Raw genomic sequence first — 26,093 nt, forward strand, 5'->3', positions numbered from 1 at the left:
TGAGGAGCACTTGTGTTCTATCAGTAAAATTGACCCACAGCTTCCAGTTGCCCTCCATTTCAATGCACTGCCGTGTTTCCTGGCCAGTGTTTCTGATCTGGGCTTGGTACAATGCTCCAGCACTGATCTGTGCAAACTGGATGAACTGCACCCTATATTTTCGCTTGGAAACCCTGCAGCCTTTAGGATTCAAAGTCAAGTTCAATGTTTTGAGAGCCTGAGTACCTTCTTTCATGTCCTTTACACACCTTCACAACCTAGGCTTTGTCATCACATGGGCTACTTTCAGCAACAGTCAACCCACTCTCACCTTCCTATGGTCCCCATTAGAAGCTTTTCTCATTCTCTCTCATTTATCAATCCCTTTGTTTGCCTGTCTTTGTCTTCCTCTGGACTCCATCTCCACCTCTCCTCTCACTCCTTTACAAATCCCAAACTGTTTCTTCAGCCTATGTACCACCCCACCCTTGCTACTACCAGTCCTGATGAAGGGTCACGATACTCAAAATGTTAATTGTTTCCCTCTCCACAGTGGCTGAGTTTCTGAAGCAGTTTCTCTTCTTGTTTCAGATTTCCAGCATCCCCAGGTCTTGGTTTTACTTAAACTATGAATATATTTGTTCAAGCAGCGAGGGGTTGGTGGTGGGGGGGGGAGCTGGGGGTTCAGATAAGCGAGAGCCAAAAGGTATGCATAAATGGAGTTTTGGCTAGTAACAATTGGTCTGTGGACCAATGACCCATCAGTTATTGATGACGAAGGCCTTCGGCCCCTGCCAATGACTATGTAATTGGGTTCGATCTCACTGAACAGGTCAGAGGTTTGAATGATTAATAACAGCCATCAGGGCAAATGTTGTCTCTTTTCTCAGCAGTAAAGCCACCTTTAGTCTGAAAAAAGGCAGTTGATTCTTGCCTCAGCAGTTGCTATGAGCTGTGGCTCTTCATGAGTAAGTCAGGGACTTTGAAAGTATGACCACCTGCATCTTCTACAAGCTAGACACTATTGAAGTGTCTAGTGAAGAACAATCAAGTCCAGACAATCGAAAAGGACCATCGCAGTGAACACTGTGAGCAGGGACCATTGAACTTCCTCCCTAGTCTTTCCCTCTGGTGATTATATCAATGTGCTTGTCCTGTTTGTGTCTGTATATGTGTTTATAAAGAGATTAGAATTTGAACTAGTAGAGGCATGTGTCAAAGATTCCTAAATTTTTTATTCATAGCTAGAATCCATTTATTTGTAATAAGTAGCCATTCCTGTTCATAATGCTCCATGCTTTATCAACCTGGCTCTAAAATACAGATAAATTGGGTCATTTTCCATACTTTTATGAAATCATTAACTTTTGCGATGATTTCATGTAATGACTTCAGAAATAGTGGGGTTTGATTTCCAGTTTTGACTTCAACCATTGTCTATAATCATGGAACACTCGGTTTGGACACAGAGCAGTTAACAATAAACTTTAACAAATTCTGTCACAGAAAGCAGTTGAGGGCAAGACATTGAACGTTTTCAAGAAGGAGTTAGAGATTGTTCTTAGGACTAAAGCAACCAATGGCCTGGGGAGAAGATAGAAACAGGATACCAAGTTGGATGTTGATCATATTGAGTAGCGGAGTAGGTTTAAAGGGCCGAATGGCCTACTCCGTTTCTTATTTTCTATATTTCTATAGAACACTCTTTCTTCTCCATCTAACTAATTCATATAAACTAAAAAAAAATTCTATCCATTCTGAAAGCTCAAATGGGCATGTGAAAAAAAAAATCAAGTCCACAATCAAGCTTCACTGCAGGAGTGGAACAGAGACAGGCCTGTAGACAGTCACCACCAGGTAAAACAGTGAGAGAGGGGAATTGCCTGTCCTTTTGAAACAGCGTGAGCGAGCAAAGACAGCAGTTTCATAAACAGTGTGAGAGAAAGCAGGGTCAGCAGCTTCTCTAATAAGACAGAGAAGAGACAGCAGCTTCACAAGGAGAACAACAGAGATACCAACAGCATGGGGAGGACTAGGAAAGAGGTTCTGCTGAGGGATTACAAGTAGCTAGAAGCTACATTAGAAAGCAGAACCAAAGTGACGGGTAGTAATTTCTGGATTACTATCTGAGCCTCACGCAAATTGGTGTAAGGTAAATAAGATTAGAAAGGTAATACCTGGTTCAAAGATTAGTCTGAGAGAAATAGCTTTTCATTAATTGGGCACTAGCTACAGTACTGCGAAAGACAGCTGTTTTGTTGGAACAACTTCATTTGAACCATGCTGGAACCAATGTCCTGGAGAATCTCACAACTCAGATTGTAGATCAGGCTTTAAACTGATTAGAAGGTGAGGTGTAATTGAAGGGAAGTTTTAAACAAATCAGAAGGAACCAAGAGAGCAGAGGTATGAGGTAGTGAAGAAGCAAAGAATAATCAAAATATGACAAGACAGGGTAGACAATGTACATACGAGATTGTAGCACATATTACAGACAAAGTAATAATTGTAAAATATCAAAGCTTAAGGTTCCTCAGCTGAATGCAAACAGCATTTGTGACAAGATAGACAATTTCAGTGGGTCATAAATAAAAACTGAAAGAACTGCAGATGCTGCTGAAGTAGGAGATGGCACGGGGCAGGGTGACACTAGGCACACGGACACACAAGATGGCCACTGAACCACAATATGGAGAGAGACAGCAGAGCAAAGACCGATACTGCCTGGGACCACCACAATGCACTTGCAATCTGGTTGATTAGTTTAAGGTGGGTGGAAGAGAGAATACACATGAGTAGCGTATACTGCCCGCCGAAGTGGCTGGGTCCAGCCAACACCTTTGATAGAAATGCTAACTGTTTGATACGGGAATCAATACAAAGTGCTGATAGCCAGGACTGCAGTATTTGTCCTTCTCAGGAAGAGCGATTAGCACCCATTACTACAGCAATGGACTTCCACGCAGACACTGAAACTGACAATGACCGTGCTGAAATTAACAAAGCCTGTACTGGAACTGACAACGACTGCATCAAAACTATCAACGATTCTGTAATGTTTACAACAAACAAACTACGTTACAGAAGCAGTAACCTCATCACTGACCTATTGTATCACAAAATGTATAAAAGTATCTTGACATGTGCTCCGGGTTGAGAGAAGACTCGCAGCTGACCTCAGTGCTGTTTGTGTCTTTTCTCTACCCGGAGTTCTGGTATTTCCTTGTACAATAAACTCTGATGTTCAACCTCGACTTTGACTCTGAGGCTGGTGATTTTCCCCACAACACTAAGTCAGAGACAAAAATAGAAATTGTTGGAAAAGCTCAGCAGGTTTGGCAGTATCTGTGGAGAGATATCAGAGTTAACATTTTAGGTCGAATGACTTTTCCTCAGGACTATATTCAATAGTACAAATGGAAATAAATGAATGTGACTTGATATTTACACTGGAGACATGGTTGTAGAATGGCCAAGGCTGGGAATCAATACTTAAAGGTATTTGACATTCCAGAAGAATAGGCATAAAGGAAAGGTAGGTGAGGCAGCTTTGTCAATAAAGGATAGTCCATTGCAATGGGAAGTATAATAGAATAGAATAGCAATATATTGTCACTTGTATTAGTCACCACAATTCAGCACCATTTTAATTACAGAAATTACAAAAAGAATTAATTGAGACAAAGTTCATCTTTTGTTCTCTCCCTGGCAATCTGGGTTTATGGAGTGGCTACAGGACACCACTGCCGAGACGGTCGAAGCAAGGATTTCCGGACCGGGCCTACCACACTGCCACCGCTGAAGCTGAGACCAAAGTCACTGCATCGTCACCACAGCAAGAAGGGACAGGCCGGACCCACCAAGTCGCCAATGCTGAAGCCACCATGTTGTCACCATAGACATGAGGAATGAACCTGTACCACCATCCACCACCGCTATAGCCAACACTGAAACCGCTGCACTGCAGGCAGGAGAATGGACCAGACCCACCGAGGATGAAGTCTTCAATACAGCTGTAGTGCTACAGCCATGAGGAATGGATGCATGGATCCACCAGGTTCGCCCTCACAACCACCTTCTTCCACCACAACCACAGAAAAGAAGAAAAAGTGAACTTTGACACAAAAGAGATGGTGAAGAAACAAAGCTAAAAAAAAAATGAATGTGGCTTGCCAGGTGAGCAGGGGCATACTGGCACAGAGCCCAAACCCAAATCAGTTTGGCTAAAAATGAGTAATGGCAAGGGAAAGAAGTCACATGTAGGAGTTCTCAATAGGTTGCAGAAGGGTTGTCTCACTTTGAACAAAGTAGAAATTGGGAAATCATGGAGGCATGTAAAAAGAGCATGACAGTTGTCATAGGTGATTTTAATCTGCACATTGACTGAAGGATTCAAATGGACAAGGGTAAAATGAAAGACAACCAGAACTCTATCAACAAACACATTGACTTGGACTCCATTTACCACCCCCTGAGAAAACAAACAGGAAATGGCATCGCCATAGGAAATTACATCACCACAGGAAATGACATCACTAACCCAAAGAAACCTAAACATATAAATAAAAAGCAGGAATCATCAGCAGGGATTCATCCGGAGGCTCACTGAAGATGTCACCTAGTATGGTGACGAAACATCTGAAAATGAACCTTCCAGTTCAGCAAGCAAACCTACATCCAGAACCACAATCTGAGGTACAAGTCTTCTCAAAACTCACTAACAGAAGACAAAGTTGTAGAATGACATTATTTCTTAGAGGTGTATGTTGCACAACCTACCTAGATCTAGTAATGTATAACAAGGCAGGAATAATAAGAGATTTTGCTGTTAAGGATCCTCTGGTGGGTAGTGATCACAACATGGTAGAGTTTCAAATTTAATTTGAGACAGAGCAACTCAGGTCTCAGAGGTGTCCTCAACTTAAAGGGCAATGACCAGAAGTATGAAGAGACAGTGTGTCAAGTGGGCTGGAAATAGCATTCAGCAGAAAGTCAAAGGATGAGTGATGTCAGACACTTAAAGCAAATATTTCATAAGGCCTACCAAAATTTATTTCAATAATAATGACTCGATGAGAAGCTGGTCGGGGACAGTAACCAATCACAACTAACTCGTCAAAAAACAGCAAAAACTAGCAGGAGTTGAGAAAATTGAGAATACTCTGGAATCTGCTCCGGATGAATAAAAAGGGAAAAGTTGATAAAGTAAATTGGCAAGAATTACAAAAAGTATCTGCGAGAGCTTGTAAGGGTGTATAAGCTGAAATTACATGAAGCGTTAACCTTTGGAGGATTAAACTGAGACTTAATAATGAGAAACAGGAAAATGGCAGATAATTTAAACCAATCTTTCGCAATGGTCTTCACAGTGGAGAAAGTATAACCATCCCAAAGTTAACAAATAAGTCATGTGCTAATGAGAAGAAGGATCTTGTAACAATCTCTGTCATGAAGAACAAAGTATTTGATGAACTAACGGAACTAAAGGCAGATAATTTACCAGGGTCTGACAGCCTGTAGCCATGGGTTTTAAAGGATGTAGCTGCAGAGATAGTGGAAGCATTTAGGAACATTCTGGCCTCATTGGATTCTGGGAGGGTTCCAATGGATTGAAAAATGACTAATGATCCTGTTTAAGAAAGGAGGGAAACAAAAGGCCAGTGAGCCTAACAGTGTCTTTGGGAAAATGCTAAACTCCATTATTAAAGGTCAGATAGCAGGACATTTAGAGAAGTCACAGAGTCAACATGGTTTTGTGAAAGGGGAATCAATTCTGACTAATTTGCTAGAATTCTCTGAAGTTAAGAAGAGTTAATGAAGGAGAACCCTTTGATGCAGTGCATTTAGATTTCCAGAAGGCATTCGATAAAAATGCCACATAAAAGATCACTGCACAAGATAGGAGCCCATGGTGTTGGAGAATTGTAACAACAAAGACTGAGGATTAGTTAACATCCCCAAGATAAAGAGTTGGGAATAGTGGGTATTTTTCAAGTTGGAAAGATATACTTAGCAGAGTGTTACAAGGGTCAATCCTCAGGTCTCAATTGTTTATTAATGATTTAGAAAAAGGGCAGAGTGTAATGTATCCAAATTTGGAAATGAAATAGATGTGAGGGCATGTTTGAATGAGGACATAAGAAATATTCAAGGGGATACAGATTGGTGAAGAGAATGACAAAAAAAGTTGGCAGATGAAGTTTAAATGTAGGAAAATGTCATGCACTTTGTAGTAAGAATCATATGGCAGATTATTTAAATGGAAAGAGAATCTTTTTTAAAAGTGCAGCACAAAGTGATCTGGGTATTCTTGTGCATGATATAAAATTTAGCATTAAGTTAAGAAAGCAATTGAAGTTTGACCTTTATTCCCAGGATTTTAAAAATAGGAAAGCCTGCAGGTTAAAATAAAATGCACCTGTCACCCAGGACACGATTGGTTCAACAATCATATTTTCGTGCAGGTCTTCCCCATTGCTTGTATTTGCTGTCTCTTTTAATACAGACATCTCTCTGCCTCTGTCTGACTGTTGGTCAATATTTAGTGTACAGGGTATTGGTGAGGCTGCACCTGGAATACAGTGAACAGTGTTGGTCCCAGTTTTTAGGAAAGGATGCACTGGCAGCACAGACAGTGTAAAAGAGATTCTTTAGACTTATTCCTGAGATGAAGGGGTTGAATAATCAAGAATGAGTAAACGTGTGATCTTGCTTTGGGAGTTATGTAAGACATGCATTAACTTGGTCTGAGTGAAGAACGAACGAACCCACTCGGTTTATCCCATCACATGCTGGAGTTGAGAGATATTTCTGAGTGGTAGAAATGTCCTGATACCATCTGCACATCTACTAGTATTCCTGGTAACTGAACAGTTTTGCACAAAAATGCAATTGTTGACCTGAAAACCTCACACATGTTGGTGAAAGTCAACGCAGCATCCTGGACTTTACATAAAACCCTCCATACTCCATCTTCATGTTGTGCTTTAGTAGGTTCAGGGTTGAGAATGTCATTCATATGATATATGGTGTCTTCCATTCCTTCCAAAATGTTGGGCATTGCTGAAAAATCTCAGGTGCAGATGTGATGGCAAAAGACACAGTTAAAGCAGTATACCCATAAGGTGCTATGGACATTGTCAACGGCTAAGACTCCTTGTCAAAAAGAAGTTGCTAAAAGCTGCTGTTTATGTCTAACTTTGTGAAGAGTGTTGATTGCAGGCCCTTAGTCAGGCTCTCATTTATAAAAACAATTGCATGCATCTCACTTTGCACAACTTTGTTCATATACATAAAGTTGACACAAATTCTAATGGATCAATTTGGTTTAGGACTGGCCATAACTAAACACTTCGCAGTTGGCTGTGAGACTTCAGAAATAATGGCCTTCTTCAGGATAATCTCCATTTACTGAGAGCTGTATTGGCTTTCTTATTAGTGGCAGGTATGTCTGGTCATACTCAAATATACAGCATTTCTACAATTGACCTGTGTGTCATAATGTTTCTGGAAGCTGTCCTTTCACCAGGCTGATTCATTGGACAGATGAAGGCTGCAGGTTAACCTATGCAAAGCTGTCTGACTGCAACCCCTGTGACTAACTTGAAGTTGTGCATGATGGTCAGAGCTGGTAATTTTGGAACTCGATTATCATGGTCCAAAACTCTGCCAGGAGGCAGGTTTTGCTGCACAAGTATCAAATCACTTGTTCACTCCAAACACAAGCTTCTGCAGTGAAAGAAGGATGCCATAAATGAAACCATGGCTATTTGGAAGAATAGGTAGAGCCTCCTTCTCAACTCGAATGTTTCTTTGCACCATTTTAAGTGGCTTTAAAATGGTGATTAGCAGCTCTTTAGTCCAGTCCCATTTCTGCCATGGCCTGCTTTCATTCTGTACCCTTTAGGGGGGCTCTGCCAACTGTCAAATCATCGAGTGTTGTGCATTATTGTTAAAGGCTGCAGGTTAAAATAAAATGCACCTGTCACCCAGGACACGACTGGTTCAACAATCATATTTTCGTGCAGGTCTTCCCCCATTGCTTGTATTTGCTGTCTCTTTTAATACAGACATCTCTCTGCCTCTGTCTGACTGTTGGTCAATATTTAGAGTGCAACTGGTGTTGGCTGCCTCTAGGCTCTGCCCATTTGGAGGGTTTGCTGGTCTGGCTTCAGTATTGCAGCCTGGCTGCTGCAGGTCACATGACTTAAAGTAATGCAAGTGTCATTTATGTTGCTCCTGGTGAAGATATTCCCTTTTCAATTTTAGCACAGTTTTATAATCATCTAGAGAGGAATAACTTGATTAGGGATAGTCAACATGGTTTCACGAAGGGTAGGTCGTGCCTCACAAGCCTTATTGAGTTCTTTGAGAAGGTGACCAAACTGGTAGATGAAGGTAAAGCTGTTGATGTGGTGTATATAGATTTCAGTAAAGCATTTGATAAGGTTCCCCATGGTAAGCTATTGCAGAAATTTTAGAGGCATGGTATTGGGGGTGATTTAGCAATTTGGATCAGAAATTAACTAGTTGCAAGGAGGCAGAAGGTCGTGGTTGATGAGAAATGTTCATCCTGAAGTTCAGTTACTAGTGGTGTACCGCAAGAACCTGTTTTGGAGCCACTGCTGTTTGTCATTTTTATAAATTATTTGGATGAGGGCGTAGAAGAATAGGTCAGTAAATTTGCAGATGACATAAGGTCGGTGAGTTGTGGACAGTGCTGAAGGATGTTGCAGGCTACAGAGGGACTTAAATAAGCTACAGAGCTAGGCTACGAGGTGACAATTGGAATTTAATGTGGAAAAGTGTGAAGTTGATTCACTTTGGAAAAAGTAACAGGAATACAAAGTACTGGGCGAATGGTAAGATTTTTGGTAGAGTGGATGAGCAAAGAGATCTCAGTGTCCATGTACATCGGTCCCTGAAAGTTGCCACCCAGTTTGATAGAACTGTTAAGGCAGTCTACAGTACGTTGGCTTTTATTGGTGGAGGAATTGAGTTTCAGATCCATGAGGTCATGTTGCAGCTGTAAAAAACTCTGATGAAGCTGCACTTGGAGCATTGCGTACAGTTCTGGTTGCCACATTATAGGAAGGATGTGGAAGCATTGGAAAGTGTTAAGAGGAGATTTACCAGGTATGGAGAGAAGGTGTTATGAGGAAAGACCGAGGGACTAGAGAGAAGAAGGCTGAGAGGTGACGTAATAGAGACATACAGGTGATCAGAGGATTAGATAAGATGGACTGAGAGCCTTTTACCTTGGATGGTGATGGCTAGCATGATGGGACATAGCTTTAAATTGAGGGGTGATAGATATAAGACAGATGTCAGAGGTAGATTCTTTATTTGGAGAGTAGTAATGAAGGCAAGTTAGGAAACATTTCTATACAAAGTGTGGTGAGAAATGTGGAGCTCTCTTATGTAAACAACAGTCAATGCTAGTTTTAATTGTTAATTCAAACACACACTGGTCCACTTTTGTTAGTCCAGAAAATACAAAAGGATATGGGACTAAGTTTGATGTGAGCGATCATATTCTTATCTCCTCATGGAGTTGCAATAAGTTTGGAAAGTGCAAATGGAGTTTTATTTTTGCAGGTTAAGCAAACTTTTTGTTCCTTCCTCACTCTAAGTTACTTTTGCGTGGATGTTATGTGGGTCAGGATTAGAGTGGTACTGGAAAAGCACAGCAGGTCAGGCAGCATCTGAGGAGCAGGAAAATCGACGTTTCAGGCAGGAGCCCTTCATCAGGAATGAGGATGAAGGGCTCCTGCCTGAAACATTGATTTTCCTGCTCCTCGGATGCTGCTTGACCTGCTGTGCATTTCTAGCACCACTCTAATCTTGATTCTAATCTCTAGCATTTGCAGTCCTCGCTTTCACCTTCATTATGTAGGTCAGCTTGAATCTCAAGCATCTCTTCCAAGGAGCCGCTTATGAGGACAATAGGAAAGCTGTATTTCTGCCTATGCTGTTTGTGTGTGCTGGTGAGACCAGAAAAACACAACTCCTTCAACAGCTCATGACCATGGAGAAACCTGCTGAGGAGTTAGGGATCTTCTGCCAAGTAAGTACAACATGCTACAACATCTCGAAATGTCACAATGCGATGCTATGCTGTAAGGTAGATGTGTTTTTAATACAGTGAGGCAAAGAGCTCAGTCCTGCAAAGTTAAGTTGATCATCACATTAACCAGCTTTGAATGCCTTGATATGCATGAGAGTCCTTTTCCAGTGGAGAAACTGCCACAATACATTTGAAAATATGTTGGTAAAATCTCCTGTTATGTTTGGTTCTCTCATTGACATGTACGGACAGCTCTGACTTAGGAAGGAAAACAATGTCCTGCTGAGAAGCATTAAGAAGTTTAAACATTTGCCTGTCAATGAATGAATGAATAGGATGCAATTTGTTTTTAAACTGAAATGTAACGCCATCTATTCTTTCAATTTCAAGGCGTTATGAACATAAATACGAACATTGGAATTATAAGTAAAAATAGGTCATTCAGCCCTTGAGCCTGTTGCAACATTCAATAAGATCATGGCTGATCATTTTGTGTCTTGAATTCCACATTTCCATTTACTCTTAATCACCTTTGATTACCTTGCCTAACATGAATTCCACTATCCCTGACTTAAAAACATATTAAATGGTGACATCTCTATTACCTTCTAAGGCACAGCTTCAAAGGCTCACAATCCTTAGAGAAAGAAAATTTTCATCTCTGTCTGAAAAGGATGACCCTTAATCCTGAAAGTGTGGTCCCTAGTTCAGGACTCATGCAGAATAAAAAATCTCATTTCCATTTACAACTTGTCAAGTATTTTAAAGATTTCATATCCTTCAAACAGTTCTAAACTCCAGTGAAAAGGAGCCCAATCTGTCCAAGCTTTTCTTATTAGGCCATCCACTCATTCAAGGTATCAACTGAACAAACCTCCTCTGAACCATTCCCAATGTAATTACATCCTTCCTTAAATAAGGATAGCAAAACTGTGCACCGTATGAGAGATATAGGCTCATCAATGTACTATAAAACTAAACCATAACATCCTTACTTTGATGCTTAATTACTCTTGTAATAAAGAATTGCATTCCAGTAGCTGCCTTAATTACTTGCTGTACCTGCATACTACCTTCTTGTGACTCATGCACAACACCAAAGTCCCTCTGCACTTCAGAATTCTGTAGTCATTCTCTGTTCAATGTATTCTTCCTGACAAAGTGTACAATTAGACATTTTTTCCCCACACTATACTCCACCTGTCATATTTTGCCTTCTCACTATCAGAATGCAATCTCCTTATGTCCTCTTCATACTATGTTTTCTGATCCATCTTTGTGTCAACTGGAAATTCATCTACCATGCATTTGCTCCACTCATTTCAGTCATTGATGTAAATTGTAAAATGTTGACACCCAGCACAGAAGCCTGCAGGCCTCTACTCGTTACAGAAGGGCTTTTGGTCGAAACATCGATTTTCATGCTCCTTGGATGCTGCCTGACCTGCTGTGCTTTTCCAGCACTACTCTAATCTTGATTCTACTCATTACATCCCACCAATTATAAAAAGCCCCATTGATGTATCATCCCATGTTCTGCCAACCAACCACTTTTCTATCCTTGTTTGTATGTTGCTCTCTATACCATGTGCTGCTTCTTTGCCTGATACATACCATCTTGCCAAATACCTTCTGAAAATCCAATTAGATTGCATAAAAATCCCCCTTATCCATAGTGCCTGTTACTCCTTCAAAGGACTCCAAAAACTTGGTTCAATATGATTTCCTTTTCGCAAAACCATGTTGATTCTTCCTGATAACTTCAATTTTTCTAAGTGCCAGCTTAGAAAGACTAATACAAACCCATTCACTGCCACATTAATTACCTCATCAAGACCCTGGGGTGGAGACCATAAGTAACCTTCTAGCCAACAATTCTATCACTTTGTTCAGTACTGCTTCCCTGGAATTGTAATTTCACCAAATTCCTTCCTTCCATTTCCTTATTTACAACTATTTCTGGGATTTCTTTTTTTTAATCCCCTATCATGAAGACAGAAGCAAAATGTGTTCTTTTCATCTATTCCCTTATTACCTACTATTAACTCCCCATTCTCATTCTCTAAAAGACCACCACTCATTTTATTTCCCTTCTGCTTTTAAATATTTGGTGAAATTCTTGCTATCCATTTTTACATCCTCTATCTTTGCCTGGCTTTCTATTCTTTTGGATGTATATACCCTTAATATTCAGGTCCTAATCTTTGCATTCTTGCAACCTTACAGACCAGCATATCTCCCAGTTTTCCATTAACTTCAAGCCAAGGGATCCACTCTGGTTCAAAGGACTACTTCCATGCAAGACAACATGTGATAGATGGCGCTAAGTAATTCCATAATCAACGGCTCAGATCTAAGCCCTGCAGCCCTGCCACATCTAGTCATGAATGGAAGGGATCGCCAATGTGGTATCACATTTTATCAAGTGGCACTTGCTTAGCAATAACTGCTCATGGACACTGAACCTGGTTTCTGCCAGAGCCAGATATATGCCAGAGCCAGTATTTGCCCTATTGGTTCAAATACAGAAAAAAAAGTTGAATTCCAGAAGGGAGATGAAAGTGACTGCTCTTCTCATCACAGCAACACTTGACTGACTCAAGGAGCCTGGCAAAACTGTCTGGAGGCATATGTAGCACAAAGGAAGATGGCTGTGATTGTTATAGGTCAGTATTCTCATCTCCAGGACAGCTTTGCAGGGGTTCCTCAGGATAGTATTCTCATCCCAGCCATCTTTAGTTGCTTCATTAATGACCATCTTTCCACCATAAGGTCAGAAATGGGGACGTTTGCTGACGACTGTGCAATGCCCTGCACAATTTACTGCTCCTCTGATATTGAAACAATCCACATTCAAATAAAGCAAAACTTGGGCAATAACTAGGTTGGAGCTGAAAAGTGATAAGTAACATTCGTGACACCCAAGTGTCAGGCAATGACTACAGGCAACAAAAGAAAAGCCAACTATTGCTCCTTAACATTCAATTCCATTGCCATCATTGGGGGCTGCCATTGATTGAACTAGACTCACCATATAAATACGGTGGCTACAAGAACCTGATCGGAAGCTAGGAAGGCCGTAGTGAATAACTCAGCTACTGATGCTCCAGGAGAAAGTGAGGACTGCAGATGTTAGAGCTCAGAGTCAAAACGTGTGGTGCTGGAAGAGCACAGCAGGTCAGGCAGCATCTGAGGAGCAGGACAGTTGACATTTTGGGCATAAACCCTTCATCAGAACTGACGCTCCAATAATGCTCAAAAAGCTTGACACAATATTGGATCAAGCAGCCACTACTTTCATACCCCATTCGCAAACAAACATTCTCTGCCTCCACCACCAACATTCAGTCGCAGCACTGTGCACCTTTCTCCAGATGTACTGCAGAAATTCACTGAAGTTTCTACAACCACTACTGTTGAGAAGGAAAGAGCAGAGGGGTCATCACCACCTGGAAAATCCCCTCCAAGCCAGCCACCATTCTAACTTTGAAATATATTTGCTTTTGCTCTGTGTCACTGTGTCAAAATTATGGAAAACCCCTCAGTGGGTCTTCAGCAATTCAAGGAGTGAACTCACCACCACTTTGTCAAAGTCAACTAAGGATGGCACAATCCATGAATGAATCAAAAAGACAGTCAAAGCTTCGAGTTTTATTGAACCTGCAATTAAAAAGAATTTCCATTGCTATTGCATTACTCCTGAGGACTGAACAGACAGCCAATGAGTGATTGGCAATGGAGAATACATGAATCCCCATGTTATGTGGTGTCAAGTGATGACTGAGTTTTAGATGGACTTGAAATAGTTCTGGGAGATGAATTAATGCCTACTGGAACCAAGGTGTACCTCTAACCAGCCTGCATCTACACCTGCCCTTCAGTGCTGTTTGTAAGCCACGTTGAACATGAACACTGCTGGGGTGGGACTCATCTATTTACAATCCATATCACTGACTTGGATGAAGACATTGACTGCATGATATCCACATTTGTTGATGATTCCATGGTACATTGATATAAAAGACAATATAAAGGGATATGATAAAGTGAATTTAAAAAAAATTGGTATGTAGAATATAATGTGAAGTTAGAATCCCTACAGTGTGGATACAGACCATTCAGCCCTTCGAGTCCACACCAAACCTCAAAGAGTACCCTATGCAGGCCACTACCCGACACATCCCTGAACACTATGGGCAATTTTAGCATGGCCAATTCATCTGACCTGCACATCTTTGGACGGTGGGTGGAAACCAGAGCACCCGGAGAAAGCCCACACAGACATGGGGAGAATATACAAACTCTACACAGACAGTTGCCAAGAGTGGATTCAAACTCAGGTCCCTGGTACTGTGAGTCAGTAGTGCTAACCACTGTGCCACCATGTCACCCTTATCCACATTGGAAAGAAGAATAGAATGGCAGATTTTTTTTTTTTTGCAGGAACTGCAAAATGCTGCATGTACCTGAATCACAAAATGTTAGAATGCAGGTTCAGCAAATATTTGGGAAGGCAAAAGAAATGTTGGCCTTTATTGGAATAGGAATGGACAGCAAAAATAGGGAAATCTTGCTATAGTAGTACAGGACTCTGATAAGACCACACTTAGAATATTATGTACAGTTTTGGTTACATTACTAAAGGAGGGACACAATTAGATTGGAAGCAGGTTTAAGAAGGTTCATTAGGCTAAATCCTAGCATGAAGGTAAGCAAAAACAGAGAGTATTAGTAAAACTCAGCAGGTGAGGCAGCAACTGTGGGAAGTGAGCAGAATTAATGAATTGAGTCTGGTTACTCTTCATCAGAACAGATGAAGGGGCTGTTTTAAGACAAAAAGTTGAGCATTCTGAGCCTATACTTGTGGAGTTTAGAAGAATGGGAGGTGATCTGATTTGAAATATACAAGTTTCTGAGGAGTCTTCAAGGCAGAGTTAGATTTTTAGTTGGCAGTAGAGCCAAGAGCTATGGGTGCAGGCAAGGTAGTAGAGTGGAGCCTACAATCAGATCAGTCACAGTTATATTGAATGGTGGAACAAGTTAGAGGAGACAATTGGCCTACTCGTGCTCCCAGTTCTAACATTCTTACTTATGACTGTGAATGCAAAAGTCAGGATAATTGGAGGAATTATGACTCAAGCTTAGAAGTCCTGTAACTTGTGTGCACTTACAAGTGTTACATTTCTCAAACCCAGCCCAAGCATTCCCACTTCTGGATTTGGTATCATCAGGAGGAAGCATACCATTGATCACGAGATCAGTAAATACCTATTCAGGAAACTATATGCCTCCATTGTCTATTCTTTCAATTTTTTAAACCAATGGTTTTGAGAAAGCTTGTAGCCTTACATGTGACACATTTGCGACAGGAGATGCAGGAAAGCGCTTGACCACAGTGGGGTGGGGGCTGGGGGTATTTGTTCAGAAGAATTGGGGACATCTGTTCATAGTGTCAACGGATCGGTGTAAACAAGGTGATAACATTTGTTCACTTGTGGAATGAGTGGTAGTACTTCCTTCTCACACTGGGGGCTGGAAGATTACGCATATTTCACAGTTGGATGTTGAATAACTAGATTTCTGTTTATATCAAAGACTCTTAACAAATTCAAACCCAATTGGAATAGACCTTGTAATTTAATAAGCTGAGTGGAATTTGCACATAACAGAACAATCCCGATACATTTTCATGTATACCACACTGAGCAGATTTGAATTTATGAAGCTCAACTCCCTCATCTTGACTGTTCTGGAATGTGAATCTCTGATTACCCTTACAGGCTGGGAAAACACAGAGGCCGAAACTGACATAGTAAGGAAGTTGGAAGGTGTTCATGAGAGAGAGAAAACATTCTTCTGTAAATTGCATTCATTGACTGAAGGGTTCAATCTACATTGTGAGACAGAGAGAGAGAGAGAGAGAGACAGACAGACAGGACAGAAGCTGGTGGAAAGATTAACTCTTTGAGGCTTGATTTAAATGAACACTGTCTTGTCATGGATTGAATATTTGTGTGTTGTTCCCTGGAGCTCAAGATCCAGGAATGTAATGAATTTAATTTGCATTCTGGGAATCCAAGATGATTTTAAAAGAAAAAGCTATTTTGGAGGACAATGATACTGGACATGTTAGCTGAGCAAGGTTACCTCATGACCTTTTCCACATAGTTTAGACAAGTCTCTCATTATGATGTACTAGCCAAAGCAACTGGCCATTTGGCTTAGCTTGGTCAAGGGTTCTCACTTTGATGTGCATGTAGCTTAATTAGTCAAACGTACTCAGACTTGTCAATGAGTTTCTCTTCCTCTGCAAACTTTTGTCATTTTATTGCTGCTAATCTGATTAAGGACAGGTGGCATTTTTGTAATTTTAATACCAAATTTTGTGTAAAGACATCTTGTTTGCAGCAATAAGGAGAGTTGCCTGAGAGAGCTCTTGGGGTAAGACCTGGTGCCGGTACTCTGTTTTAGAACCTTAGCTCAAACCTGGCTAGCAGGTATCTATATTATTATATTATCTATGTTACTATATTATCTATATTCTATTTTATAACAATGATGCCATTGATAAATAAAGCTAAATAAATTTAAACTAAACTGTCAGATTATTCCAGACTACCACAATATGATCTCCGGGATGAACCAAGCGAGGCTTATAGGTTGAGTCCACCAGGGATTCCCTGAGCCGTCTTGAATAGTTTTTAACAGTTTCTTACTAGCATACTAGCAGGTAAAAGGAGCAGGAGATGAGAAAGCCCAGATCCATTAATTAAGCACCATGTGCTTAACACTCAGGTACAAGGGCAAGGGCTCCCCCCAACATCTTTCAAGCTTAACTTGCTCCTATTTCTTACATTCTTACGAAAACACCAAATTCCTGGCCCAAGACAGTCATAAGTTGCCAAGGGCCCAACTTGCATATCACACACCCCACATGAAAATTTAGCTCAGAGTTAGGTCACACATCAACATAATCACAACAAATTAAAAAAAAACAAGCTCAATGTACTAAATAGCCTACTCCAGTTCTACGGTGTAGTCCCAATTCTACATTCACTCCCAAGGTAAAGGTGTGAATTGTCCCTCAGCAGGCAGGCCATCAGAAACCACATAAAATTGTGGTGAAAGCAGGGGTGCTGGGTCATACATGGCACCCATCAGGTTTAAAGTGTGCCGCAGCAACAGGGGTGTATTAGACAGCATGTGTGGAGGAGGCACAGAGAATGGAGTCGTGTGGGATATCCATGGCAATAAGGCAGCATGGAAATTTTAAAATGCACTGTTCCAATATAAAATGCCAACTGCTGTTAGGAGACTACACTCATGGAGCAGGAGTCCTTCAATGTGAGGAGAGGATTGGGATTCATGACACTTTGACACAGATAAACAGAGACAAGAATAAAAAGAAATCACCAATTATTGTGGTCTCAATTATTTGAATTTCCTACAAGCCTTTGATGAGAATTCAGCTGACACACATACTAATCCACCTGCAAGAGATTTTCAGAATGGTGGCAATACATCAGTGAAGTGTTCCTACATGGTTCTTGCTATTCTCACCTCCTCTGCATATCCTAGTCTGCTAGCCCAAAGCCAGGAAAATAGTACTGGTTGTTCTTGTCTTAGAAAAAGCCTACCTTGAAGAAGTTCTCCTCCTCTCTCCACAAGAATCTCAGCGAGTCTCTCTCTCACTGCAACCCCCAAGTCATCTCTGCCCTGAAGCTCTTCAACCATGTACTGAAACAGACTCGCTACCAAAGCCACATTTGCTTCCTCAGTGCCACCTCCGTAATCAACTGATCCCACATGGTCTCTGGACTACCCAACACAGTTTGTACTGGTTGTCCTGTTTGATTCCAGACTACGGATTCAAAATCACCAGAAACGGTTCTCCTTCTGGATCCTCCGCTCCACACTCGCAGCAATGCACTCTCTACAGTCAACCCTGCCTCAGCTGAGGGCCACACTTTCTCAGAACTGCAAAGGACCCACTCTGTACTATATTCTAAGAAGAATTCATACTCTCAACAAACAGTATTTTAACACCATCTCAAACATCAAAAACTGTAAGTACAGCAAACTTTTACACACTCACCTCCATAACCAGTGCTCCTCAAACATTCCAGAAGATTCCACCGGCCTCTGGAACTGCTCAGACACCATTAGCCACGGGGCTGGTACAGCTACCATCCCCCCGGTTATCGACGACACCACTTCCGCTCCCATCATGGCCATTTCCACAGCCACTTCCACCCCTAACGCACCACACGTGACATCACTTCTGCCCCCGTCATCGCTGACGTCACACGTTCAGCGACTTCCGCCTCCTCTACTGTCATGTTCACCACCACTTCCACCCCCACCAACGCCACTCACCTGCGTTCTGCCGACATGCCCTCTGCAGATCCCACTGTCACCATCCCCGCCCCCAGAATCCTGAGGGGTACACCACCCCCACTCCCAGCTCCATTCCCTCCACCACTACACCCACTCCAGTTACAGGCTCCACAACCACACCAGATCCTAGCTCCCAGCCTTGCCGAGTTTTCACCACCCCACTAGACCTTCCCCTCACTGAGGACGAACGATCAGTCCTCAGCAAAGGCCTTATCTTTATCCCCTTCCGCCCATGCATCAATGAATTTAATACGCATCGTGACGTTGAACACTTCTTCCACCGCCTCCGCCTCCGAGCTTACTTTTACAATTAGCACTCCCGCCCACCTTCTGAGGACCCCTTCACTCACCTCCAACACACTCCATCCACCTGGACACCCCGCGCTGGCCTATTACCTGCCCTTGACCTCTTCATTTCCAACTGACACCAAGACATTAATTGCCTCAACCTGTCGAACCCCCTCCCCCACTCCAACATCTCACCCTCACAACGCGCAGCCCTCCAATCCCTCTGCTCCAATTCTGACCTCACTATCAAACCAGCAGATAAAGGGGGTATTGTGGTAGTTTGGCACACTGACCTCTAGACTGCTGAAGCCAGATGCCAACTCGAAGACACCTCCTCCTACCGCCCCCTCGACCATGACCCCATCACCAAACCATCATCTCCCAGACCATACAGAACCTCATCACCTCAGGCAATCTCCCACCCACAGCTTCCAACCTCATAGTCTGGGAACCCCACACCGCCCGATTCTACCTCCATCCCAAGATCCACAAGCCTGACCACCCTGGCTGACCTATTGTCTCAGCCTGCTCCTGCCCCACCAAACTCATCTCCACCTACCTCAACACTGTCCTATCCCCCCTAGTCCAGGAACTCCCCACATACATTCGAGACACCACCCATACCCTCCACCTCCTCCAAGACTTCCGTTTCCCCGGCCCCCAACACCTCATCTTCACCATGGACATCCAATCCCTCTACACCTCCATCCGCCATGACCAGGGCCTCAAAGTCCTCCGTTTCTTCCTCTCCTGACGTCCCCAACAGTATCCTTCCACTGACACTCTCATTCGTTTGGCCGAACTGGTCCTCACCCGTAACAATTTCTCCTTTGAATCCTCCCACTTCCTCCAGACCAAAGGGGTAGCCATGGGCACCCGTATGGGCCCCAGCCATGCCTGTCTTTTTGTTGGCTACGTAGAACAGTCCATCTTCCGTAGTTACAGCGGCACCATTCCCCACCTCTTCCTTCGCTACATTGATGACTGCATTGGCACCACCTCGTGCTCTCACGAAGAGGTTGAGTAGTTCATCAACTTCACCAACACATTCCACCCCGGCCTTAAATTCACCTGGACCATCTCTGACACCTCCCTCCCCTTCCTGGACCTCTCCATCTCCATTAATGATGACCGACGTGACACTGACATTTTTTACAAACCCACCAACTCCCACAGCTACCTGGATTACACCTCTTCCCACCCTACCTCCTGCAAAAATGCCATCCCATATTCCCAATTTTTCCGCCTCCACCATATCTGCTCCCAGGAGGACCAGTTCCACCACAGACAACACCAGATGGCCTCCTTCTTTAGAGATCGCAATTTCCCTTCCCAGGTGGTGAAAGATGCCCTCCAACGCATCTCATCCACATCCGGCGCCAACGCCCTCAAACCCCACCCCTCCAACCATAACAAGGACAGATCCCGCCACCCCCGCCCCCCCCCCCCCCCCCGCGTCCTCACTTTCCACCCTACCAACCTTCGTATTAACACATCATCCACTGACATTTCTGCCACCTCCCCAAACGGACCCCACCACCAGAGATATATTTCCCTCCCCACCCCTTTCCGCTTTCCGTGAAGACCATCCCTCCATGACTACCTGGTCAGGTCCTCGACCCCTGCAACCCACCCTCTCGTCCTGGCACCTTCCCCTGCCACCGCAGGAATTGCAAAACCTGCGCCCACACCTCCTCCCTCACCACCATCCAAGGCCCCAAAGGAGCCTTCCACATCCATCAAAGTTTCACCTGCACATCTACCGATGTCATTTATTGTATCCGTTGCTCCTGATGCAGTCTCCTCTACATTGGGGAGACTGGACGCCTCCTCACAGAGCGCTTCACGGAATCTATCGAGGACACCCTCCTCAATCAACCCCACTACCCCGTGGCCCAACATTTCAACTCCCCCTCTCACTCTGCCAAGGACATGCAGGTCCTGGGCCTCCTCGACCACCGCTCCCTCACTACCTGACACCTGGTGGAAGAATGCCTCATCTTCTGCCTCGGAACACTTCAACCCCAGGACTTCAATGTGAACTTCACCAGTTTCCTAATTTTCCCTCCCCCCACCTTACCCCAGTTCCAACCTTCCAGCTCAGCACTGTCCTCATGACCTGTCCTACCTGCCTATCTCCCCTCCCACCTATTCACTCCACCCTCCCCTCTGACCTATCACCTCCATCCCCACGCCCATTCACCTATTGTACTCTTTGCTGCCTTCCCCTACCCTCTTCTCTGACCTATCACCTCCATCCCCACCCCCATTCACCCATTGTACTCTTTGTTACCTTCTCCCCACCCCCACCCTCCCATTTATCTCTCTATCCTGGAGCCATCCTTCCTCTATTCCTGATGAAGTGCTTTTGCCCGAAACTTCGATTTTCCTGCTCCTCGGATGCTGCCTGACCTGCTGTGCTTTTCCAGCACCACTCTGATCTAAACACTTGTCTTTGAAAAGTCAACTCATACCAGGCTTATCAGAGCTATTGGTTGAATGGCTAGGGCTGTTTGACAGATGATACAAATTATCAATTGCATAAATTCATGAGAAAATACATAACTAAAATGAATTCTAGCCAGTGATCGAGCCATCACTACTATTGCTAAATCAACATCACAGACCAAGATCACTTTAATACATCTATTTGGCCTCCTTCATGAACAATTGCATGCCCAAGGTTGGACATTTGATTTCTCAACATAATTACAGGTAGAGATGTCACTTTAGAGCAGTTAAACCTTTGCTGATTTTTTGTTGGCACACATTTTATTTATGTATTTGATGGAGTGTGCACTAATGTACATTCTGAAGAAGAAGAAATCTTTACATATAAGAGGAATGCTGGAATGAATATATACAGATAATTGGAATTGGCAGAACAATGAAAATGCTGGCACAATCAGACATTTGACAGGTCAAAATGTGGAAACATTAAACTCTAGCAAAGTCATTTTTGGAACACATTAACTACAAGTTTGGATGTGACATTGAAGCAGTACAATTATTCTGATGGAATTCAACGGCAACATGATCTGCATGCTCCAAGGGTATTGATGTTAAAGGAAAGAAGCACAAGTTTGGAACTACTGAGGTAATTCCCAATTCCAGATTTATAAGCCACCTAGATCAAGTGAAAGAATTTAAATAATAAAAGGAAAGAACAATTGAACTATTATAATAGCATCCATGTGTGCAGTTAATAAAAATGAATACCAGTGTGGCACTAAATTCAATATTTTAACCCATGAGATATATACATTCAAAGAAAGGGAATGATAATAAGTTAGAAATTTAAAAGATTTTTTTATTTGACATGAGGAGAAGGTTACTTCCCCTAGCCCTACACAATGCCACTCCCCCACCTCCCTCTCCACCCCACCTGAAATTCTCAGACCCCACCCTTTCTAATTCCTCACCACTGCTGAACCTTTGTTCTACTTCTTGGCATTGTCAACTAGGATAATTAAACTTAATAAATAACGTCGATGCTCTTGTTCCTTGGATGCTGCCTGACCTGCTGCGCTTTTCCAGCAACACATTTTCAGCTCTGATCTCCAGCATCTGCAGTCCTCACTTTCTCCTTAATATATAATACACAGCTTCCACATTAGAATCTTACCCTCTGATTTTCATCTTCATAGACTGTTTCATGAACGCAGCAAGCAAATAGCGATGTAGGAAGATTGCTCAAGTTCATAACCCTGGAGTCCAGGTTGTCATAGTTCTCAAAGATCAGATCCTCTTGATCATTATCACAAAGGCTTGAGTGATTTGAAGTTTCGGGCCATATCTGTGCACTGTCTCTTAGCATTGTGTCACTGCCTGAGCCTCCAGTTGATTGTTCTCATAAATAACCCTAAATAAAACATTGAAAATTGAAAATATCTGTGGAAAAAGGGGGATTACAATATATTGAAATCAGTATAGTTTACAGTGACAAACCTGTTTAAAACTAAATTTTTATGCAACATAATCCCACAAATAATTTTATATTAAAAGCTAATTTCTGTACATTCTACTTCAAAACAAAATCATAAGTCAGACAAGGATTCAATTTAAATCAGGATATAGTGGCAACAGCACTATGTCAAATTAACGTTGTATGCTGAAACAAGTCAATATACTGAAAGTATATGAGTCAGGATCTTGTGCAGAGTAATGTCCCTACCACTGGGCCAGAAGGTCCTACCTGTGTCCCATCAATATGCATCAGAATATCTGAACACATTAATAAAAATAACTATAGAAAGTATAGTCAATCTATTAATATTTCTATTAAGATGGTTAAATAAATAAACCAAGAAATAGCTTTTGCACATTCAAGATTCACAGTTTATTTGAAGCATTTCATTTGATTGATTTTTATCCAATAATGGCTGCATATCCCTCAACTATAGCTGACCCTATTTAGGCCTTGTGATGATATTTTCTATGATTAATATATACCAATGCTGTGAGATAAACTCATTCTCCCTCAGAGAAAGCACCTGGTCTCCACTGGAAACTGATACTGAGATTAGAAATGCACAGGTTGTAGCACTCCATGGTAAGATGCATCAGTGCACTTTTATGATTCCTAATCTCCAAGTCTCCAGGTAGCATTCTTTTTTAAACTCACAACTGCAATAAAATAACCCTAAGCCAACTAAAGCCTGGTAAATCAATTCAGAATGATTAGTTATTGCAGTCCTGATAAGCTTCAACAGCTGTGCCATGAACACATAATATTAATAGAAATTCTTAATTAGTTGCATAATTTAAATTATTGCAGAAAGCTGTTGTACAGTTCTTCAAATGTGTTGCAGTTAGTATGATAACAGTATCCTTTTGAGGACAGCAATGCCTGGATCTAATAGGAAATAGAATCCTTAAAAACTATTCGAAATGAGCTCAAGAAAAAGGAAGTTCCTTCGAAACAAAACAAATTGCAAAATGTATTGCTCTCACGTAACTGTAATTTGTGACATATAAACCAGACAGTCTAAACTAAAAATTTCGAAAAAATACGAGTTTACATTGCTAGTAATGTATTCAAGTCAACTCAACTAGCTATTTCTCATCAGACTCGTCTATTAAATTAAAACACACAACAGAAACGTGAAAGGTTTCAATACCATCCCCAGACAAACCTGCAACAGCTCCGGGTGTCAACCCTCACTGCACCTTGCTGACGGAAAAACAAACTTGACTTGACGGAGTGATTGACATCAAGTTCAACCAATCACAGATCGGGGAAGTTGGAATAGTCGCTAATGATGTCATGACTGACGAATCGGAGGCCTCGGGGGCGGGGCTAGAAACAACATGGTTGGGTGAGAGGCCACTAGTTCACTGCGGGGTTACGTGAACCACTGGCGTCCAGACCATCCGCTGATTACCTCCTTGGACTGGGGTCTGGCGAAGTTTGATCTGCTCCTTTATGTTGTGAGGGCTCCCGCTAAAAAAAAATATGCGCAGTGCATATTGAATCTCTTTCAGTAGGAAACGTTTGTATCGTTATACTGCGCAACATGAGCAGATCCATTGAAGTCTGGCAGCTGTCAGAGGGCGTAAGGGTAGCAGTTTCCTGAATCAACAGGTTTTAGGGCTGAGCACCTGGCCACTTCAGGATGTTGGACACTCCCAAAAATACAGCTTTGAGTGTGCTGGAAGTACCACATCTTCAGTGGAGGTGTTAGATTGAGGAGCTTGCCTGTTGTCTCAGATGGATTTGAAAGATATCAAGAATGATTATATGGCTTGGAGACATGTCAGTCTCCAAGAACTGGGCAAACATCCTGTAGCCTGGATACCTGGCAGCTAGTGGCAGAGCATCTACCAGATGCATTAATTGACACCCACAATCCTTGAGGCAACTATAATAGTGCCTGAGGGATTCAAGATTAGCCCCATGAATTTCAGAGAATCTGGCATCAGGAAAGTGTGGCTGCTGAAAACTACCCCAAGCCTTTCTCTCCAACCCCACCAGACCCACCCGCTCCTCGGTTTTCATCTGGAGTCTCATGACATTCCTTAGTCTCTGTTGCTGGCAATATGAGGTGATGCCTTCTGATGAGCTGTAAGTCTCAGTGGGTAGAACTTCCTTACTGTCAATGCCTGACTATGATCACTCAAGTGTCAGAAAGAACTGAAAAGGATTTCTTATTCGTTCTCTACTCTTAGTAGGTGAGACCATTGTTTGACCCAAATAATCTAGTTCTCTGTATTTATACAGTGCTTTTCATCCAACATGCTTAAATCCAATTAATACTTATGAAGTGTGGTAATTGGTGTCAATGTAAGAAATGCATCAGTCAATGCACCCATAGCTAACTTGCACAGACAGCAATTAAATAAAATAACCCAATCATCTATTTCTTAATTGTTGGTTGAAGGATAAAACAAAAACAGAAATTGCTGGAAAACCTCAGCAGGTCTGGCAGCATCTATGGACAGAAGGCAGAGTTAACGTTTCGGGCCCAGTGATCCTCCTTCAGGACAGTTGAAGGATAAACATTAGCTGGACAGTTGGAAAACTCCCTTTCCCCTTCTTCAAATAGCGTCAAAGGTGCTTTTATTTTCACATGACAAGACACCTTGGACCTCAGTTTAATATGTTATCTGAAAAATAGTATTGACACTATGCTGACTGTAGCATTCAGTAGTGCAAATCTGATTGTGGACCCAAATCGCTGGGGTGAGACTTGAATCCACACTGCTTGGACTCCAAAGCAAACATTCCACTACTGACATAGCTGGTATCATGGCACATCATGTTTAAAGAAGTGCAAAGTAGAGATTTGGGTAGTGCAGTGGCTAGCTCTGCTGCCTCACAGCACCAGCAATCTGGGTTGGATTCCAGCTTCGAGCAACTTTGTGGAGTTTGCACTTTCTCCCAATGTCCATGTGGTTTTTCTTCATGTGCTCCAGCTTCCTCCCACAGTCCAAAGATGTATAGGTTAGGTAGATTGGCCATGGTAAATTGTGTGTAGTGTTCAGGGACATGCAGGTTCAGTGGGTTAACCATGGGAAATGTGGGGTTACAGGGATAGGGGACTGGGGTGGATCTGGGTGGGATGCTCTATGGAAGGTTGGTGTGGACTCAATGGGCTGAATGGCCTGCTTCCACACTGTATGCATTCTATGATTTGGATGGGGCAAGTAGGAGTGGTGAAAGAGGGATTCTGCTTGTTTCTCATCCATCAATTATCACCTTGAATAAAAGAAAAACTTGAACTTTTGTGTTATTGAGGGGCACTAAGTTCCCTTCAGGTGTCAGAATATAGAAAATGATGGAGATTTAGTTAAACTATCCAATTTACCTGATTGACAAACTCAAGTCAAAAGACTACACCCCCAGGTTTGTATACTGACCCAG

General features: G+C 42.4%; 1 protein-coding gene across 4 annotated transcripts in view; it reads right to left on the minus strand.

The window, feature by feature from the left end:
- LOC140453569 (calcipressin-3-like) overlaps positions 1-24,223 on the minus strand; it is a 172,626-nt gene extending 148,403 nt beyond the window's left edge. Inside the window, exons 1-2 of one of the 4 annotated variants that reach the window (XM_072548366.1) lie at positions 23,866-24,223; positions 22,356-22,592 (exon numbers count right to left, since the gene is read on the minus strand). In XM_072548366.1, coding sequence (XP_072404467.1) covers positions 22,356-22,547 — 192 coding nt within the window. In that variant the 5' untranslated portion in view covers positions 22,548-22,592; positions 23,866-24,223. Of the gene's footprint in view, positions 1-22,355; positions 22,622-23,850 lie in introns of all 4 variants that reach the window. The other 3 variants (XM_072548368.1, XM_072548367.1, XM_072548370.1) reach the window with 3 other exon arrangements.
- Between the last annotated feature and the right edge of the window lie 1,870 nt (positions 24,224-26,093).

This window comes from Chiloscyllium punctatum, chromosome 27, assembly GCF_047496795.1.
Source record: "Chiloscyllium punctatum isolate Juve2018m chromosome 27, sChiPun1.3, whole genome shotgun sequence".
NCBI lineage: Eukaryota > Metazoa > Chordata > Chondrichthyes > Orectolobiformes > Hemiscylliidae > Chiloscyllium > Chiloscyllium punctatum.